Source organism: Chionomys nivalis, chromosome 8 (genome assembly GCF_950005125.1).
Source record: "Chionomys nivalis chromosome 8, mChiNiv1.1, whole genome shotgun sequence".
NCBI lineage: Eukaryota > Metazoa > Chordata > Mammalia > Rodentia > Cricetidae > Chionomys > Chionomys nivalis.
The window spans coordinates 47705628-47727861 of NC_080093.1; the positions used below are offsets into that span (position 1 = coordinate 47705628).

The 22234-nt window shown below is 37.7% G+C and overlaps 1 protein-coding gene across 2 annotated transcripts; it reads right to left on the reverse strand.

Annotated features, from left to right (window-relative positions):
• Positions 1-696: 696 nt before the first annotated feature.
• Positions 697-21808, reverse strand: LOC130879333 (solute carrier family 22 member 19-like). Of its 2 annotated transcripts, XM_057777689.1 has the most exons (10): positions 21407-21808; positions 19223-19326; positions 18712-18866; positions 18442-18610; positions 17774-17897; positions 14609-14724; positions 13059-13273; positions 11532-11640; positions 1925-2128; positions 697-768 (listed from the first exon to the last, which is right to left on the reverse strand). In XM_057777689.1, exons 1-10 carry the CDS (start codon positions 21806-21808, stop codon positions 708-710), a joined length of 1659 nt encoding a protein of 552 aa, XP_057633672.1. In that variant the 3' UTR covers positions 697-707. The 2 variants fall into 2 exon arrangements, with proteins under 2 accessions (XP_057633672.1, XP_057633673.1); XM_057777690.1 differs by lacking the exons at positions 18442-18610; positions 18712-18866.
• Positions 21809-22234: the final 426 nt, after the last annotated feature.

Below are 22234 nucleotides of genomic sequence, written 5' to 3' on the forward strand. Positions count from 1 at the left end.
GGTGGCGGTACAGGATACTCAGGTCCATTTGGTTCTCAGTGGTATCATGGCTCCCAGACAACTAAACTACCTCAAACAACAGCACAGACCATAGATAATCTGAGTGGCCCTTGGTGGGCACACGGGCCATGGACATCAACTCAGATCTCGATTCTGACAGGACCATGGACCAGGACATGATCTTTGGTGGCAGTGAGGACCTAGACATCTCCGTATCCTTAGATGGCATCACAGCTATTTAAATTAGTTTGACCCCAGTGAAAGCAAGGCACCAAAGCTTAACTTGGCTTCAGGTTGCAGCAAAAGGCTCCTCACACCTGCCTCTTCTTCACAGCCATTAAATCCCCAGTTCCACTTCTATCCACAGCACATGACCTGCTGCACTTCTCTTTCTCTCCCATCTTTGCACCAAGTACTCTATCTTTCCCATGTTTCCATTATATGTTTGTTCATTGTAGTGGCTACTACTGCCCCACCACATGGAGCCAGGGCAGGCACTTGTGTGGCATCTTCACATTGCTTACTGTGAATAATAATAGGTGTTTTTAAAATGATAATTTAGTAAAACAGTATAAAATACAATCCATATTTGTATCGGTGTTTAATAAAAAGCTTGCTAATATCTAGGAATGATCCTAGGACACTGCATTCTGAGTGACGTTTTTATTTATTCTGTTCTTTGAGCAGAGGCCAATTCCCAGAGTTCCTTAAAATGATGTCACTTTGATGATGGCACCTTCCTCCTTTGCTTGTCTTGAACCTTTCCACCTAGAACACACACAACAAATACCATCAAAATGTAGCTGGACCTGAAATGACACAAGAATAAAGGCATCTCCTGAATTCATAAGAGAACTCGTATCCTTTACCCCTTAGCTTTTGTAAAAATCTAAGATTCCTCTAAAGGACTTGAGTAAATCTGGGAAATAAAAAACAATTATTTCCTAGTAAGTTCTATGAGTTAGCTTTGCTACTTACTGCCTTAGTGGTCATAATATCTCCAAGGAGGTTTGAAGGAAAAAAGCACAGGAAACATAAAAAATTTAAAAATCCTGCCCATTCTTTTATGTTTAATCTTGTTATTGACCTTGTCATTCTTTCTGTTGTGAACATTTCATACTTAATGAAACCAGGATGGTGTGAAATTCACAGAAAATACAATAGGCCTTCTCTCAGATGCACTGTGGCCTGTGTCCAGTTCTATTTCTTCTACGTTCATTGATCATGGTGGACCCCCAAGCCTCCAGAAACTACCAGTTTCAGACAGCTTACCAGCACTCATTGGTCTGATGGATTATTCTGATTCTGAAGGCTGAAATGCCATTTGTATTTGTGCATACTTGTGAAATATAGGCAAAAATAGCTGTCTCATGGGTTAATGGTTAGGCTTAATGTATTCAGTATTTCCTGCAGAAGAAGGCGGCCCTGGGTTCAAATAATAGGTAATAGTGTGAAAAACTGGGCATGGGCACAAAAGCTTCTAATCGCAGTATTGTGGGAAGAAGAGTCAGGATTCTCACTGGTTCTCTTTAGATTCCATCCCATCTCTGGGTTCATTGATAGAACCCTCAGAATGGGAAAAGTATGAACTGAATACCTACGGCCCTTTGCTGGCCTTTCCATACATACATATGTTACACATTAACACATATACTTCATGTGTTTTATGTGAAGGCAGAGTGGGAAGAGGACCGATTGTTTTACTTTTATCAAGAAGTCTCTGGGTGCGTCCTCATAGAGCTGGTCTTTTTTCTAAAGAAATCCAAGCAGATTTGTATCTACAGTTTGAATGGATACAGGGAAGACTCCTATGAGAAACTGACCAAATGGGAAAAAGTCTAGATGTCTGACTGCTTGGGAGAGAGATGGTCTGAATGTTATTTTACTTTTCATGTCATAAATGGGAAGTCGAGGTGTTACTCACTCATTTTCCACATCTTGGACGGACTCAGGCAGAGGCTGATTCTTGGTCTCAGGAAGGAGAAGAGGGATAAAGCAACCAAGAAAGGAGAAGACTGCATAGATGATCCAGGGTAGAAAGGCAGAGTAGATTGCAAGGATCATAAAGAGGGGAGTCAGGGCTGCCCCCACATTAGTAGCAATTCCAATGACTCCTAATGCTCTTGCCCTTGAAACATAAAACAGAATTTTAAAAAATTAGCAAAATTGAATTTACTGTATTGGGATTTAGCAAACTGCATTGTTATGAGAATCAATGTGTAGTATATTATAAATTAAGGTTGCTGGTAATTACTTTGCTTTGGAAATTTTTGCTCTTTTTTATTATACATAACAATCCAAGTTCCCACTCCCTTCCTTCCTCCCATTTCCTCCATATACAGAGAGGGTAAGGCACATCAACAAAATAGAAACACAGAAAACAATACAAAGAATCAATGAAACAAAGAGCTGGTTCTTTGAGATAAACAACAAGATTGACAAACCCCTATCCAAACTAATCAAAAGGCAGGGAGAGAACACTCAAATTAACAAGATCAGAAATAAAAAGGGGGACATAACAACAGACACTGAGGAAATTCAGAGAAATATTAGGTTTTACTACAAAAGCTTGTATGCCACAAAATTGGAAAATGTAAAAGAAATGGACATTTTTAACATAAGTACCGTATACCAAAATTAAATTAAGACCAGGAGAACAATTTAAATAGACCTATAACACAGTATAGAAGCTGTCATCAAAAACCTCCCAATAAAAAAAAAAACAGGACCAGATGGTTTTAATGCAGAATTCTACCAGAACTTCCAAGAAGAGCTAATACCTATACTCCTTAATGCATTTCACGTAATAGAAACAGAAGAGTCATTGCCAAACACTTTTTATGAAACTACAGTTACCCTGATACCAAAACTACAAAAGACTCAACCAAGAAAGAGAATTACAGACCAGTCTCACTCATGAACATTGATGCAAAAATTATCAATAAAATACTGGCAAACCAAATCCAGGAACACATAAAAAATTATCCATTATGGTCAAGAAGTCTTCATCCCAGAGATGCAGGGCTGGTTCAACATATAAAAATCTATCAATGTAATCCATCATATAAATAAAATGAAAGAAAAAAATATGTTCATTTCATTAGATGCTGAAAAAGAATTTGACAAAATTCAGTACCCTTTTATGATAAAAATCTTGGAGAGATTAGGGATAGAAGAATCATATCTAAATATAAAAGCAGTATACAGCAAGCCAACAGCTAACATCAAATTAAATGGAGAGAAACTTAAAGCCATTCCACTAAAATCAGGAACAAGACAAGGCTGTCCACTCTCTACATATCTCTTCAATATAGTGCTCGAAGTTCTAGCAATAGCAATAAGACAACATAAGGGGATCAAGGGGATTCGAATCAGAAAGGAAGAAGTCAAACTTTCATCATTTGCAGATGATATGATAGTGTACATAAGTGACACCAAAAACTTTCCCAGAGGTCTACAGCTGATAAATAGCTTCAGTGATGTGGCAGGATACAAGATCAACTAAAAAAGTCAGTAGCCCTCCTATACACAAAGGATAGAGAAGCGGAGAAGGAAATCAGAGAAACATCACCTTTCATGATAGCCACAAATAGCATAAAGTATCTTGGGGTAACACTAACCAAGGAAGTGAAAGATCTATTTGACAAGAACTTTAAGGTTTAAGTTTTGAGAAAGAAATTGAAGAGTATACCAGAAAGTGGAAGGATCTCCCATGCTCTTGGATTGGTAGGATCAACATAGTAAAATGGTAGTTCTACCAAAGGCAATCTATAGATTCATTGCAATCCCCATCAAAATCCCAACAAAATTATTCACAGACCTTGAGAGAACAATAATCAACTTTATATGGGAAAACAAAAAAACCCAGGATAGCGAAAATAATCCTATACAATAAAGGAACTTCTGGAGGAATTACCATTTCTGACTTCAAACTCTATTACAGAGCTACAGTAATGAAAACTGCTTGGTATTGGCATAAAAACAGAGACGTTGACAAATGGAATCAAATAGAAGACCTGGATATTAATCTACAAACCTATGAACACCTGGTTTTTGACAAAGAAGCTAAAATTATATAATGGAAGAAAGAAAGCATCTTTAACAAATGGTGCTGGCACAACTGGATGTCAACCTATGGGAGAATGAAAATAAATCCAAAATTATCACCATGCACAAAACTCAAGTCCAAATGGATTAAAGACCTCAATATAAACCTGACCACAATGAACCTGATAGAGGAGAAAGTGGCAAGTAGCGTTCAATGCATGGGCACAGGAGACCCCTTCCTATATATAACCCCAGTAGCATAGACAATAGAGCAATAATAAATAAATGGGACCTCCTAAAACTGAGAAGCTTCTGTAAAGCAAAGGACACAGTTATTAAGACAAAAAGGCAGCCTACTGAATGGAAGAATATCTTCACTATCCCCAGATCAGACAAAGGTCTGATCTCCAAAATATATAAAGATCTCAAGAAGCTAGACATTAAAATTCTGAATAACTCAAATAAAAAATGATGTACTGAACTGAATAGAGAATTCTCAACAGAAGAATCTCAAATGGCCAAAAGATACGTGAGGACAACTTCCTTAGCTATCAGAGAAATGCAAATCAAAACAACTTTGAGATATCTTACACCTGTCAGAATGACTAAAATCAAAAACACCAATGATATCCTATGTTGGAGAGAATGTGGAGTAACAGGAACACTCATCCATTGCTGGTGGGAATGCAATCTTGTACAACCACTTTGGAAATCAGTATGGTGGTTTCTCAGAAAATTGGGAATCAACCTACCTCAGGATCCAGCAATATTCCTCTTGGGAATATACCCAAAAGATGCTCAATCATACTACAAAAGCATTTGTTCAATCATGTTCATAGCAGCATTATTTGTAATAACCAGAACCTGGAAACAACCTAGGTGCCCCTCAATGAAAGAATGGATAAAGAAAGTGTGGCACATCTACACATTAATGTACTACTCAGTGGTAAAGAACAATGACATCTTGAATTCTGTATGTAAATGGATGGGAATAGAAAACACTATCCTGTGTGAAACAGCTTAGACCCAACAAGATAAATATGGTATGTACTCACTCATTAGTGGATTCTAGCCATAAACAAAGGACATTGAGCTTATAGTTCGCAATCCTAGAAAATCTAAGTAATAAGGTGAACCCAAAGAAAAACATATATAAATCTGCCTTGAAACTAGAAGCAAACAATATCACCAGGAAAAAGTTGGAAGCTTGGGGTGGAGGTGGGGTTAGGGGAAGGGGAGGGGGGAGAAAGAAGGGAGAAGGGAAGGGTTGGGGAGACCTTGGAGGAGTGTGATGGGTGAGCTGGAGGAAGGACTGATATGGGAGCAGGGAAGAAGATATCTTAATTGAGGGAGCCATTTTGGGGCTGGCAAGAGACTTGGCTCTAGAGGGGTTTCAAGGTGTCCATGGGGATGTCCCCAGCTAGGACCCTGGGCAGTGGAGGAGAGGGAGCCTGAACTGGCCTTGTTCCATAGTCAGACTCATGACTATCTTGAATATCATCATAGAACCTTCGTCCGGGGACAGATAGAGATAGGGACAGAGACCCACATCAGAGCACTGGACTGAGCTCCCAAGGTCCAGTTGAAGAGCAGAAGGAGGGACAATATGAGCAAGGAAGTCAGGACAGTGAGGGGTTGGTCCACCCACTGAGACAGTGTTCCTGATCTAATGGGAGCTCACCAAAGCCAGCTGGACTGGGACTGAATGAGCATGGGATCAAACTGGACCCTCTCAATGTGGCTGACAACTGGGATGATCTGAGAAGCCAATGATAATGGCACTGGGATTCGTCTCTACTGCATGTACCGGCTTTTTTGGATCCTAGTTTATTTGAATGCACACCTTCCTAAGCGTGGGTGGAAGGGGGAGGACCTTGGACTTTCCACAGAGCAGGGTACCCTTCACTCTTAGGACTGGAGGGGGATAGGGGAGGGTGAATGGGAAGTGGGAGGAAAATGGGAGGAAGGAAGCAAGTGGAAATTTTTAATGGTATTATTTATAAAGCAATAAAAATAATAATAAAGACCAAGGTTTTGGTGTCAGCTGGTCACCTTGGTTCTTAGTATCCAGATCTACCCTCGGTCCTTTGCATACAACCACGACAACTTTAGCAATTCTTTCAATACACCAGTTTCATTAGTCCTAATAGCTGAATGCCATAGAGACATTCCTCTAAGAAGAGGAACAAACACATCATATTCTAATAGGCTCTGGGATATGTCCAATAGGCCAACCCTGAGAATTTGTGGTATAGAAAAAGAATAAGTAAATGTAATGAACTAGATAGCCCACTAAGTAAATTAAAGCAGAAAACATCCCAAATATACAGAAGGCAGACATACTATTTCAAGAGGCATAGAGAACTCCAAAACCACATAATAAAAATAGAAATATTCTGTGACATGTTACAGTCAGTATGCCAAAATGCAAGCAAAGATGGAATCCTAAAAGGAACAAGGAAAAGGCAACCACTCACACACAAGGCAGCAATGTGAGAATTTCCACAGACTTTTGTCCAGCAACCATAAAAGCCAGAGGAACATCAAATGAAATATGTCAAGCCTTGAATATATATGTGTTAGAAAAAATGTTATAGCCAGTAAATTTATTTTTCCAAATCGATGGAGAAATGAGAGAAGTCCAAGACAATTACAAATTAAGGTAATTAATGACAACCAAACAGGCACTGCAGAAACATTCTTAGTGAAATGATTTGCAAGGAAGAAAATGAAAGGTGGCTTTCTCCATGTGAGTATGTGCGTGCATACCCTTAGTCACTACCACAGATAAACAAACTGTACTTGGAATAGAAACAACCATATGCAACGCTGCGACTCAGCAAATCCTCAAAATTAATATTGGAGGAAGAAAATAAGTATCAACTGCTGGGAGTCAGGCCAGTGCAAGCCTTTCTCGGAGGCCTTGATGAAAGACAAATGCAGTGCTAGTTCTGTGTCCTTTTCCAGTATCAGACTTGGCAGCATCTTGTCCTGGGCTGGGGCATGTGAGTTCCAAGGCTTCCTTGTAATTGGTGTGTGACATAGTTGAGACATCCTGTGAACTCTGCGTAATATTGTTTGATTAGTTCCTGCTATATTTTCCCACCATGTGATAGCTTTCTGATGATTCTGTACTATTTCTCCTGAAAAAAGTATATAAGATGCTGTATTTTCTCAATAAACATGCTGTCATGAGTCATCAACTCAGGTAGACCTCCTGATCCCAGCTTTTTGTCTTCCTTGTATTTGCATTTGTGGCACTCCTCTCTCAACACCTCTCCATTTGGGATCTTTATTCCTTTAGGTTATGGTCAATCAATAATACAGAAAGCTAGACCATCACCTAATAAATTTTTAGGAAATACCAACCCTTTCTATAAGAAACAAGAGTAACTAGCTTGAATTCACCACGAGGAAGTTGCAGACTAATTGACAGATTTAACAAACAAGAACAAAATTGTATGTTGTGGCCAAGAAACAAACTCATCTAGGAAAGACACTAAAAAAACCCTGAATGTTAAAGGATGGAAGACAAACTGCCAAACAAATGTAAATAAGGAGGTGTAGCTATGAAGCAAACTAAAATTCAAATCAAAGCTACTTAGAAGACAGAAAAAGGGGCACTACATATTAATAAGAGGAACAGTTAATCAAGAAAATATAACATTTATAAATTTATGCACAAAATATTGGTACATATAATTTCATAAAATAAACATTAAAAGTACATAAAATATCATATAACTTTTGTTGCAATAATAGTTGCCAATTTTAATACTCCATTCTCAAATTTAGATATGTCTTCCAAAGTATAAATGGAGACTTCATAGCTGAGTTTCTATGGATGAACTTAGCATACACACACATATATATGCAATATATGTATATTCACATATATACACACATATATGCATATATATAGAATATTCCATGCAGCATATAGGAAATATAAAATTTTCAGTAATAAATATAATATTCTCCAAAAATGGTCACATAATATGACACAAGTAATATCTAACAAATAAAAAATTGAGTCAGTTTCTTGTCTCCTATCAAAGTATAACCCAATAAAACCAAAATCAACCATAAGAGAAACTGCAGAGACCAGTTGCTTGGCTTTATCAATTGTTCTTTAATCTCAATTGCATCGATTTATTCCTTAATCTTTATTATTTCTTGCCATCTAGTGTGTTTAGAATTGGCTGCTGGTTGATTTTGAAAAGTCATGAGGTACATCACTGGGTTATTTGGTTGATATGTCTCAATTTTTCATATGAAAGTTTAAGCTATAAATTTTTATTGGACACTAAACAATACAGTTTTGACTGAACAGTGTGTCATACAAGAAATTGAGGAGGTAATTAAAAAATTCATTGAGACAAGTAAAAATGATAGCAGAACCTTTCAGAATCTCTGGGATGCTGCCAAGGCAGTCCTAAGAGAAAAATTATAGGAATGGATAAATAAAATGTGGTGCATTTACACAATGGAGTACTACTCACTGGTTAAAAAAAAATGACGCCTTAAAATTTGCATGCAAATGGATGGAACATAAAAACCCATCCTGAAGGAGGTAACCCAGACCCAGGAAGATGAACATGGTATGTATAAGTGGAAACTAGTTGTAAAGCAAAAAATAATGAGCCTATAGTCCATGACACTAGAGAAGTTAAGTAACAAGGTGAACCCTATGAAAAAATATATAAATCCAACTGGAAAGGGGAAATAGACAAGATTTCCTGACAAAATTGGGAACATAATGGTGTGGGGAGAAGGAAGGGTAGAAGGGGAAGAGGAGTGGAGGAGAGGGGGAAGGAGAACTGGAGGTAATGGGATAGGTGAGAGAGAGGAGGGACAGACATGGAGAGTAAGGAAAATGATGTTTTGATTGAGGGAGTCATTGTGGGGCTGGCAAGAAACCTGGCACTAGGGAAATTCCCAGGAATCCAGTAGGATGACCCCAGCTAAGACCCTAAGCAACAATGGAGAGAGTGCCCAAACTGCCCTTGCCTAGTAATCAGATTGATGAATATCCTAAATGTCACCATAGAACTTCATCCAGCAACTGATGGAAACAAAGGCAGAGACCCACAGTGGAGCTGGGCTGAGCTCCCAAAGTCCAGTTGAAGAGTGGGAGGAATGAGAATATGAGCAAAGAGGTCAAGGCCATGTGCGGACACCCACTGCAACAGTTTACCTGAACTGATGGGAGTTCACCACCTCCAGCCGGCAGGGAAGGACCAAACAAGACACTCTGAATGTGGGTGACAATGGCTGGGGCACACTGAGGGGTCACTGGTAGTGGCACCAGCTTTTATCCCTACTGCTTGTACTGACTTTTTGAGAACCCATAATCTTTGGATGAATACCTTGCTCAGTCTAGATATAGGAGGGAGGTGCTTGAATCTTCCCCAAATCAATGTGCCTTATCCTCTTTGAGAAGTGGATGTGGAGTTGGGGGGGGGTATGTGGAGGGAATGGGAAGAGAGGAGGGATTGGGAACTGGGATTGGTATGTAAAATGAAAAAAAGGTAGTTTTTTCCTATTTTTAAGTAAAATAATAAAAAAGAAAAAAAAGCCTAAAATTTGAAATGTCTAGCACAAACATAAGGGATACCAAACTTTGGGTATTGGGGTAAGCCAAACTTTCTAAATAGAACACCAGTGGCAGAAACAAATCCCATTACCAGTGAATGAGACTAAGTGGAGATAAAATCTCTGCACAGCAAAGGAAATGATCAGCAGAGCCTTCCGCTTTGAAGAAAACCTTTACCAGCTACACTTCAGGCAGGGCTGAATATCCAGAATTTACAAATTGTAGATATTAAAGACCAAATAAAAGAAGCTGTTGATCAACAAATAGGCCAGTAAACCGAATAGATAGCATTTAAAAAGAAAGAAGTGAACACAAAAGATAATACTCTTTTAAAACATGTTCAGTATACCTAGAAATCATGGAAAGGCAAATTTAAATTTCTTTGAGATATCGCCTCACCTTGGTCAGAATAGTCATCATCAAGAAATATGACAACAAATATTTGAGAAGCTGTATAGAGTGGGGAATCACTAACTCACTGTTGATATGGTGCAAATTAATACAGCCTCTGAGAAAATTGGTTTAGAGATTTCTAAAAAAAATTGCAAAAATAACTACCAAAGGACCAAGCAATTGCATGTTTGGATATAAACAATGAGGCCTCCAAATTTTGTTTTAGAAATATCTGCACTACCATGTTTATTGCTGACATATTTATGATAGCAAAGACCTACCTGGAATGAACGTTGCTCAGCAACGGTTGAATGGATAATAAAGATGTGCTGCATAAATACATATATATATACATATATATATATATATATATATATATATATATATATATATGGAATCCTACTCTACTCTTAAGAAAAATGAAACTACGCATTTGTAGGACAATGGATGGACTTAGAAAGTGTAAGTGATGCCACACAGCTGTGAAAGGAAAGCCACATTTTATCCCTCATTTGAAGACTGTAGTTAATAATATGTACACATCTGTAAACAAATGTACACATTTGTACAGTGTAACAAGTATAAAGAGAAGAAGACAGATGGAATATTAGGGAATGCGGCGGGAATGAATTCTTGTAATGGACAGGAGACATAAAAGAGGATACAAAGGTAATGTTTTGTCGGTTCTGTGTTGTGAACTTTTTTCACTTTTGGTGGTGGGTGAGGACAGAAAAATGTATTTGATAGTGAAAGTGTAAAATTGAATGCGAAGCTCTACAGCTTAAGAATTGCTATTCTAACTGGATAGAAGTTCTTGAAATGCATATATTTTGTATCTGGCTAATTTTGGTGTATGTGACGTTCATTTTGTTCTCAAAGATTTTTTATGCTAAAATATATAATGTTAAAAGTTTTGAATGAGGGAGAGAGATTGGTAGCATACATTGAGATGAAATGACATAGAGAAGGGCTGAACTAGCAGAAAGAAGTGCTTGCAGAAGGAGATACATAAGGCTGAAAAATTATGATAATGTTATGATGAAACCCATTACTTATATGCACTTTAAGACAGGTCCATGAGCACATGCAGGGGTGCTTGAGCACACCCACACATACACACACGAACACCAAGATATGAGGGCAGAGGTGGTAGCAGCTGAAAAGAAGACATACGGCAGCCATGGCACACAGACAAGAGTGAAAGAGGTGACCATAACCACAGTCTATATCTGTAGGAAAAATGTTAAAACAAAAATAAATGTCATGAAAACCTAATTAGAAATGAAAGAAACAGAATTCTTATCCCTCACATTACTTATGTTTTGGGTGATTCCAAATAGTCCTATATGATCTTTCTTATTGTATACAGCTGGTTCACAGATGGATTTAATGTATCATACATAAATCAAACTTTTGGGAAACTTTGGCCAGTTTTGTAATCACTACAATTGATCACTGTTGATAGCTACCCAGGTGTTTACACCAAGTCATGTACCTGATCACAGTGGGGATTAGCTCATTTACGTGTAGAGTATTACCAATAATAACTGCATAAATATTTGCTCCAGTCAGTGTTATCAAAACTCCACACAGTATCTGCATTTCTGTGAAGAGGAAAATAAGGAACAGTGGTCATTGTCAGGTGAAGGAAATTGCTTTCCGCCCCCTAAGGGTGGAATAGAAAGTGGAAAAAATACACAGAGGTAAACGTCCACAGTTACGATTAATTTAAGAAAGGTGACCTATCTCCATGTACATGGAGAATCAATACTTGTGGCAAACTTCAGGAGCAGAGAGCTTAATGAAACTAAGGAGATACTAATCAACTTTCATCTTTTCTACCCACTACCTCACTGTCCTTCCAACATAATGTAGGGCTTTCATGGGAAAATTAATTAGGTCTGTGTACACATTCAAACACTCAACCAGAATATGACATGGATAAGAATGGTGGAGGGTGAACTTGACCAGAGTACATTTTCTATACACCTGCATTAATGCCAAAAACAAAAGTAACATTAGAAGAATAGAAGTTGTATTTCTCATGGCACTCGCATTTTGAGAGACTCCAAATATTCACACAAAATGTTCATTCATTTTTCAATGCTCATGTAGACAGATGTAGACAAGCTGGGGATCAGCTCTGCTTCAAAGAGCGTTTCAAGATTCAAGAATACGGACTTCTAGGACAATCACCAGCGTTTTCATAGAGCCATTTTCTATTAACTAAGAAAAGTCTCAAAAACTTGAACATTGGAAGGTATTTTTGAGAAAAGACAAGAGTTGCTGCTGATAATCAAGAGTCATGAAGATTTAAAACATATCCTGAGTTTCAGCAAAACTTGAAGACTGCCTGGGTTCTGTACTCATTGCGTGCATCCATTTATCTCCACAGTTGAAGTCTGGCAGTCCTGCTGCCTGTCCCACTCCTACTACGTTGCACTTGGTTTGCACTTCAGTACAAGCAATATTAATATCTTGACACAACTTTCACAACTAGGGTTGTACTTGTAGTGACCCAAGAGTCATAAGTGCATTCATACAGCTTGCGGAACATCTTGTCACTGAAGTTGAAGCAACAAGACTCAGTGGGACAGATGAAGTGTCATTTCTGATTGTAATTATAGTATCTGAAACATACATTACTGCTATGAAAATATTATTGAGCTTGAATGAGGTAGGGGCAGATACTCCAGAGTGATTGCAGAGAGGACAATGAAGCAGAAAATGATGTAATTATATTTTAATTTAAAATGTAACTAAACAATGAGCAAATGATCCATTACTGACCTGCAGATACTTTGGTATAAATGGCTTCATGTTCCAGATACTTTCACATATTTAAACTAAACTTACTGATTTTTGTCTCTTCTCTCAGTATGTGAATGGAAGAATATTTCTCAATGTCTGGTTACAGAAAATTCTCTGGATGTATTTTTTCTCATAAACAGGAAGGACCTGTAAAACATTGAGGAAAGGGGACTGGATATTTTCCCCCTTTCACCATAAACTCTTTATTCACCTTCAGGAGCAGACACTGTGGCCAGCATGGAGATTCCCAACAGGAAAGATAAAAAGAATTGGCTTATTCTACGGCCAATGTGATTCAGCAAAAACATTGCAGCAAAAGAGGCTGGGATGGCTGATGCAGCAATGAGACACTGCATTAGGAAGACATTACTTTTCAGGTGTTGGAGATGGATGGTAAATCCAAATGCAGGTATCGCTGTTGTAAATCTATAAGAAACAAAGAGGAAAGTCACACATACTACTTAGAATTCATGTCCAAAAGCAAGAATATGATTATCCCCAGAAGTTTGTTTTAGTTGATAAAGTATAATAGCCTATCTGTATTTTGAAATATTTACTTGATTGATAATTTAATAATGATCATGAAATCATCATATGTAGACATGTGATATCATTACTGTTGGATTTTAAGGAGAGGTAGAGACTTTGTGGGAGGCACAATAGATCCAGTTAGGTTTTTAGAGATTTTTTTTCCCTATAACTTGAACTTAGTAATGATTATAACTTTTTTCAATTTTAAAAATATTTTGTTTATACAAGAGAATCATATACAGCGTTTTTTGATGACAGTCTTCCTCAATTCTTTCTCATAACTTCTCCCAGGCCCACAAGCGCATTCTTACCACTCCGAGCTTCATGGTCTTTTTGCTTTTCATTAAAAATAGATTTTTATATGATATATTCTATGTAAGTTCCCCCTGCCCCAACTCCTCCCAGTTCTTCTTCACCTTCCCTTACATGTGGGACTTCACTCTTACTGTCTCTCATTAGAAAATACACAGGCATCTAATGAATCACAATATATTATGGTAAGATAAAGCATAAATAATTCAGAATAGGACAAGATAAACAAACAAAAGGAAAGGAACAAAAAAGGAGAGCAAAGGAAACACATATAGATGCAGAGATACATGTTTACACACACACACAGGTATCCCATAAAAACACAACACAGGACTCTATAATGTATACATAAATGACTTGTAAGATAGAAAACAAAATGCCCTGACACAGCATTATGAGACAAAAAAAAAAAAATCCCTCCAAAGATACCATTGAGCCAGATTTGTGTTGGTCACATACTGTTGGGAATGGTACTTGCCCTTAAGATTGGTTCTTTTCTCTGTTGAAATACCTTTGGAGGAAGCTAATTTTTTATTTGCAAGTGAACTGGACCCTCCCATGGCCCTAACTAGGCTTTCTCCAAGTGAGGATATTATAACTTTGCGTTTGTTTGTATTGATTGAAATGTATATACTTGTATAGTTTACATTTGAAATTTTGTCTCCTTTAAAATTGAAAATGACAAATGGTGAGCACAGAGAAGTCTGGAATATGATTGAAGATTCATCATGAGTCTGTGTTGATAAATCTGTCAGGGTGCTGTAGACATACCCCTTACTGTATAGTTAGTTCTGTATTTCTATATTCAAAACCCCTTGAATGCCAGAAGATACAGAAATCCCACATTTTTTATCTTCAACTTGGTTGTTGGGAAAATTCATTTCTATACTATTTTAAGAGTCACCATGTGAAGCCTACCTCAAAAGGCACAGGAGAAATATACGCTTTCGCAAGTTAGGGGTGCGGAATAAGTCACACAGAGCAGGTTTTATTTGTGCTGCCTCCAGCTCTTCCTTCATGGTGGTCCTCACAACCTTCAACAACAGCATCAAGAACTGTTTAGTTCTCACAAAATATTGAGCACTCACAGAATACCAGAGCAGTATCTACTAGTTCTGTCTAGTGAATAACACAAACATCAGGGGACCTAAGGAAAGCGTAATCAAAGGAATAGGAAGTGAGAGCCAAGTAGATAAAGGAAACTCGTGCTTTTTCTAGAGAGGATCCTTGAAACAGTATGTGGCTACAGAATGTAGCCATCAAGTGAAGAGTTATTAAGAATCTTGTCAAATCTGGAGAGGGAGGGGGAAAGGAGTGGGGGGAGAGGGAAAGGAGTGGGGGAGGGGAGGGAAATGGGAGGCGGGGAGGAGGCAGAAATTTTTTCAATAAAAGAAGAAAGAATAAATGAATTGAATAAAATAAAAAAAGAATAAATGAATTGCATAAAATAAAAAAGAATCTTGTCAAAAACTCAAGTCATACCATAATGAATTTGAATAACACAGCAAGTTATTATGGTTCTCTCATATGTGCATTCATGTGTATGTACATGTCTGCTTGGGTTTTGTTGTTGTTGTTGTTGTTTTTTGCTTTATTTCTGTGTATCTCATTCTTCTTCAATGAGTGTCCCACGTCTAGTCATTACCTCCCTGGGTGGAAAACAGACTCAGAAAAATGAATTCCTTTCAAGGTCTTTGTGTCCATTTTAGAGTCCTGCTATTTGAAAGAATACATAGTGTGATACTGAGATGTTGGTTCTCTGGCTGGTATGTTTCAGAGTCCGAGGATCTCCTAAGAAGTAAAGATTACCTCATGGGGGTGGTCCTTTAAATAGGGTAGCTGGCCTTTAGTTATGGCTTCTTGGTCCACCATAATGTAACAAGCCTTTACCACAAACTCCTGTCTCAGTATTGCCATGTCTGTTCACTGTGGGTAACTGATTGTTGTCAATCTGTGAGCACAAATCCTTTTTACTCCATTTTGTTGTTTCTGACATGAATGTTGCTCATGGAGATCTTGGTTACAGCAAAGCAAAAGTAGTCAACAAAATAAATTGGTGCCATATATGAAGTTGTTATTTTGAAAAATCTGACCATGTTTTAGACCACGCTTGTGGTTTGGTGATGGATTTTGGGAAAGGTTTCAGAGGCAAAGTAGAGATGTTTCTTGTGGAGGTTCTGTATGCTGATATGCTGATACAAATCTGAACAGTGAAGACATTCTCCATGAGACTTCAGATGGGAAAGGGCACTTCACTGAGAATTTGGGAGGAGGAAATTCATCTTCCCCTTTTGAGGAACAATAGAAACGACAACAAATTCTGGCAGTATTCTTACTATGTTCTGAAAATTTGAGAGAGACTGATGTCAAAGCTGTGTACTAATTTGTTAATTAATTAAAATTTCAAGACTGCACAGCATTTAGGCTGTGACATGCTGAAGAACAGAAGGTGATGAGTGCCTGTTTTGAGCCAGGTTCCATTTTATGTACTCTAAGACCCAACCCCAAGGCTGGTTCTTTTGTCCTTTAGTATAACTGCTACATCTTCAGTTAACGCCATCAAGATAACCCCACAGAGGAATGGTGAGAGGGTGAATTAAACTGTCATCACAGATGTGATGACATCACAGATAACCTCACAGATGTGTCTGGAAGTTTTCTCCTAGGTGATCTTGTTGAGGTGCAATCAAAGTTAACCATCATGGCTCTACTTTTTGCCAACTTGACATCAGAACACATCATCTTTTAGTCATAACTTTCCACATCTTATTTCTATGTTTTGATAGGCAATGACTCTATAGGTAAATATAAATACAAGGCTCATCTGAGACTCAAATGGTTCTCTTTTTTTCTGAGAGCCTGTGAAATGTTTCTTTATTTTGGAAATCATAGTACCAATGCTTTTACCTTCATAACTCAAAATTTTATATAAAAACACATGATTTCCTTCTAGTATTTAAGGGAACAGAACAAACATTCCCATTTCAAAAGAGAAGAGTAGGTATATAACAACAAACAACTGGCCTAATGCAGGGCTGAAACTCAGAAGGGAAAACATTTAATTTTGAAGGTCCATATCTGGCATCTAGTACTCATAATAGAATCTTCTGATGACTAAAGAAATTTAAGTAGTCTTTAAATATCTTTGTTCATAGCCATAGGTTAATGCTCCTGCAAGCTTTAATAAAGAAGATTTTGCATTTATTGAGTAGCAGTCTTTGAAGACTCACAACTGTCAAAGTAATAAGAGTAAGTGACTATTCAGTATCACCTCTAAGAGAAATGTCTTTTTCACTCCCTTCGAGGTTATAGAAACACCATGGAAAAGGTGAAGGTAAGGTCCTTGAGAAGTGGTGGAAAGTGTGTGATTCCTTCCTACAGACATGCATTGGACATTGGAACTTGGAGCTTTCATCACCTGTGTTTACCTGCACAAGACCTGCTAATGTTATGACAGTCAAAATACCAGTTTTGAGAATAGATGGAATTTTGAGAGAAGAGCTCATAAGCCCCATCTCTGTTTCACAATCTGTGTGTAGTTAGTCATTGTTGATTCGCAGGGTCTCCCAAAGCCATACTCCCTCCTGAGGAAATGTGGACAGCTAATGGTTGTTGCGGGAGAGACATTTCTCCAGTAGTGGGCCCACAGGTAAGTCGCCCATGTTTCTGCAGTTAAATCCTCAATATGTTTCAGTAAATGACCTTAACTAAACAAATTAGGTTACAAAAAAGACAAAAAGATACCAAAAAAAGACTAGGGTAATAGAAGGTAGAAATAGAACTTGTTAGGAAGTATATGAGAATCATCAGGTATGGTAATATTGAGGGGGTATAAGTGAATCAATGCAATATATGTATGTATAGAATTTCAGACTTAATTCATTGTGTATAGCTTATATGTTCTAATAAAAAGTTTAAAATTGAAAGAAATAATCAATGAAGGTTTTTTCTTACAAAGTCATCTTTGAATGAAAAAACTGCATTTAATGATTTAATAATAGGAAACTGTCTCTTGGGCAGTAACCCATACACTTGTGAACCTTGTGTTTCCTATATGTCATAATGAGCTTGTATTATGCTCACCTCCATGGTTAAGGTGTCTCCAGAATTCTTCATTCCATTCATACATGCAACTTTTCTAAGTTCCTGTAAGCCCTTCTGGGGTTTGTTGGTCACAATCAGCCACCGAGCTGACTCAGGCAGCCACCTACTCAAGAAGATATTGTTCATATTTCTCAAGGAGTCATATTACTATATCCTAAATTTATTCTTGAGCAGTTTATTAAAATTTTAATATTTGTCAGTTATTCAGTTATAGCAAGAATGTATAATCTTATGTCATGAGGTACATTACCTAGGAAAACAGGAAATGATCAGCCATTCAGTGCACCTGTATTTCTAGAATGTAGACCTGGAGCCACACTGGTCTGTCCCCCTCACATGGATACAGAGTTTACTAGAAGTCATACAACTGAATGTGAGGGACATTTCATCAGATAATTTCCATATTTCTTGTTCAGTTGTAAGGAATGCTTATTTATCTTATGTCTGTGCCTTAAATTAAGAACCCCTGAATACATTTTCCTTAATTATATCACCCACATGAGCAACTAAATTTTGTCTTCTGGACACAACAGGAATGACACACATATGAGTTTACAAAGATGGTGACAAATGCATTGCTTATATACTGATTTAACAGATATGGTCATCTCAGGACTGCAAAACAGAGGAGGAAAGAACACTCATACCTTGTGGGTATAAGGAGGAAAAATATTGGCACAGACACTACCAGCTGGAGGTGGTGCCAGTTTCGAAATATAAATGCCAGGCCTGACATTACTATGAGTCCAAAACATTGAGCACACATCGACAGTGTTGTGACCATGGCTTTGAATTTATGGCTTGTCCATTCTATCACTGAAAGGAAAGAAAAATGAACCTTGATTTCTACCATGGGTGGGAAGGATATCCACATCAAAGAAAAGGTTGAACAATGTCCATCAAAAACTCTGACTTACTGAGCAAAACACTATTTGTGTGTATGGGTATGACACAAAGCCCTGTTAGGAAGCGAAGTAAGCAGTAGATGAAGAAGGTGGGAGCCACGGCTGCACAGGTTCCACTGATGGCCATCAGCAGTAAAGCGCATATGAAGATTAACCTCCTCCCAAACCTGAGGAAAAGACAAAGATCCCATCAGGGAAATAAACAGTTGTTGTTAAAAATAGCAGACAAGAAATATTTTGTGTAATCCCCGTGGTTAACTTTTCTCATTTTCTAAACCATGTCTATCATGTTGTCTTAAACTTCCTTGAACTTCTTCCATGCCTAATAAGAATTAGTTCTGTGTCAACACAACACATAGGCTTTTAAACACTAACAGAAATATCTGTTTGTGTTTAGTGATCTCCAGGGTCAAAGGTGCAGATAAAGGAACAAATATGCAAGAACTGTTTTTAAAAGAGTGAGTGAGTTGTAGCTGATGAAAAAACTCACATGCAGAGAGAGCTGCAAAGCACAGACACTCACCTGTCTGATAAGTGTCCACCTAGGAAAGGTCCTATCAAATTTCCAATCATGAATATAAATTTAGACACTGAACCCAGTACCTGAGATCCACACACCAGGTCCCACTGGAAGAGAAGGAAATCATCATGACAGACTGTCCTGTAAATTGTTCAAAATTTTTCAATGTGAACTTCCAAATCCTTACTCTCCAGCTTCCAATTTAATTATCACCTGACTTCTACCATCAAGTCTTAGCTTTATTAATTCTATTTTCTTAGGGAGGTTCCTGTATCCAAGTAGGTTGTAGTAGTGAGTTGTTACCTGTGTTCAGAAATTGTCAAATGAGGTCCTAGAATATAATAATTCATGATCCTTATTTTTTTTACTGGATCCTATGTATCAGGGCATAACCTCTTCTCTGACTCCTCTTAGAGCAGAGCACAGACCGCACCTGTTCACTATCTTGTTTATTTACTTGTACAGTTATGTCAATAGAGAGAATGGAACTTAGGGCTCATGCATGGGTGCAATGAACTACAAACTACCCACTTTCTGGGAATTTTTTTTTCAATGTTCATTACTAAATCTTGAACACTTGAGTATTTGAGTGCTCCAGATGCATTCTGTCATGAACTGCATATTTAGCCATCACTGTAGCTTTCTACAACCCTCTAGATATTTTAAACTTGAAGTCAAAGCTGCATAATGGTGACTTGGCACAACACATGGGCAATTTAACTAATTAGACCCACAGGAATTACATCTTTTACATACATTTCCTTATTATTATTTCATTCATTCTTAGAATTTCAAGTGTGTATAGAAAGCAGTATGAAAATCTCAAACATATTTATCCCCTAAAACTCCAAGATGCCTAAACACATCCCTCTCCAAACTTCATGTCCTTTCTAATTTCTTTCTTTCTTTTTCTTTTATTTATTTATTTTTTTTTGCATTTCTGTTGCTTGGATAGTGTTTCCTTTATGTGCACTGGAGCATAGGTAATCTAGTACTGGCCTACCCCTAAAGTAAGATAATAGTCCCTGCCCCCAGGAACCAACAACTACTAACAGATCTTCAACGAAGCGTGGGGCATCCTGAGCTTTGCTCCCATCAATGCTGGAATTTCGATTGCTTGATCTTGTGCTGGTCTTGTGTAAGCAATCACTGTTTCTGTGATTTCGTGTATAAGGATGCTTTCTCCTCTTTCAAATTCTTTTAATTGCTCTTAAAAATTTAAATGAAAATACATTCACATCACTTCCATCCTTCTCTTTCCTCCCTCCAATCCCCACCTCCAGAACCTCCCCAGAGCATGGCCATAAAGCCTTATGGAAATTTACTCTTTGAGTAAGCTAATTTTAAAATATAATTTAAAAGAAGGAACTTGAAAGAGGGTAGAATATTTGGGTGGCCAATGATTCTTGCCAAAGACCTGGGATGGTAAGGAGTAATCTCTGTACTAGGCATATGTAATAATAGTATATGTATTACTGGTCAGGAAAGGTTCATAGGTATCCAAAACAACACAAGGTGTCATTATTGCACATGGTTACCTACTGTAACTAAATGTTAAAACCCTATTCCCGAAGACACCATGCAAGATTTTTGCATGTCATAGAAAACACTGTAAAACGAAAATGGAAACTTTCTACTTGTTGGCTGCATTTCATAGTTTCAGATGTTGTGGTGTAGACTGCAGGTGGAGAAAAGACATCAATGGCCTTACCTAGCACTTTATCCTACATATGACAAAACCAACTACAGGGCAGTATGGTCATTGTTGCACTAGGAAAATAATCATTTCTGATTGGATTTAAAGTTTCCTACAGAGGCAGAAAGTCATATCTGATATTGTAAATCAACTTAGAATCCCATGGCTTGGAATGGGATAGGACCAGGAGGAGGAGGAGGAGAAGGAGAAGAAGAAAAGAAGAAGAAGAAGAAGAAGAAGCTACTATTGTTATTTTGGTAAATGACCCTGTTGTCAAATTTCCTTCTAAGTATAACTTCTTAATCTGAGGTCATTCCTTGAAAGAAAGGATCAAAAACATAAATCTTTATGTCAGATTCTTTAGAAATATTGAATATGACTCTTGCATTTTGTTAGGCAATAACTAAACTCAAAGAATATATACTATTTGTGCTATTGATTCACTGTCGTAGTTAATGCACTGAGGATTTGTTTTTATTGAAGTCACTTACCTCAGTGACAGTGGTGGAGAGGAAGGTACTTCTTTCATACACCCAACCATCTTCACAGGGCTCTGTGTCTGGTTCTGTCACATTGGAGAACGTGCCATTCAAATGAAGGAGATGCCACTGTGGTTGAACAAAGCGACGACACTTGTCTGGTCTGGAGTTAGAGTCCAGTGGGATGGAGATCCTCAGGAGGTCATCTTGGCTCAGGATCCCACTGTCAATATCAGAGGCAGTATCATTATCAAGGACGTGAACCCAGCAGCGGTGACCAGGGATGGCTGCAGTGAAGTTCTCCAAAAGAATATGAAGAGCCAACATGGCATTGCAGATCAGAAGGAAAGCTATCTGAAGGATCTGAAATCTCCCCATATTTCCAACTCGATTCAAGAGATCCTGAAAAGCCATTGAGGCTGAATGACTATCTCCAATGGGAAATAGAAATGGTTATAGCTATGAGAGTATAAACCTTTAAATAAATTTCTGTTTGACAGAAATATACTAAATATTCTTGATCTTGACCTCTTTTTAATATGACTGTCTTCACATAACATTAATGTCATAGAACTGTGATCTGTTGTATTGTTGGTATTAGGGAGGGAACTGTTTCCTAAAAACTAACCAAAAAACTGCCAATAGTTTTTCTTTTACTTAGTCTGTCAAACATTTATTTTCTGAGAAACTTTGTTTACCACCTGCCATGGTAATTCCGGGAAAATGAGCTGCAACTCCCAGAAAATAAAGCAGGGTTAATCATTTCCATTGCATGCGGCCATTGGTCAGATATACCATTTATAGAAACTATAGTGAAGTGTTTTCCATTTTCTCTTCCTT

What these genes read in the sequence shown, in the direction of transcription:
- LOC130879333 (XM_057777689.1), bottom strand. Translation starts at nt 21,808, where the DNA reads ATGGCTTTTCAGGATCTCTTGAATCGAGTTGGAAATATGGGGAGATTT. An exon ending in TCTCCACCACTGTCACTGAG is followed by an intron (nt 19,327 to 21,406) that starts GTAAGTGACTTC and finishes CTTCTCTTCCAG; the next exon opens with TGGGACCTGGTGTGTGGATC. An exon ending in GTCCAAGATGTGGAAAATGA is followed by an intron (nt 769 to 1,924) that starts GTGAGTAACACC and finishes TGTGTGTTCTAG; the next exon opens with GTGGAAAGGTTCAAGACAAG.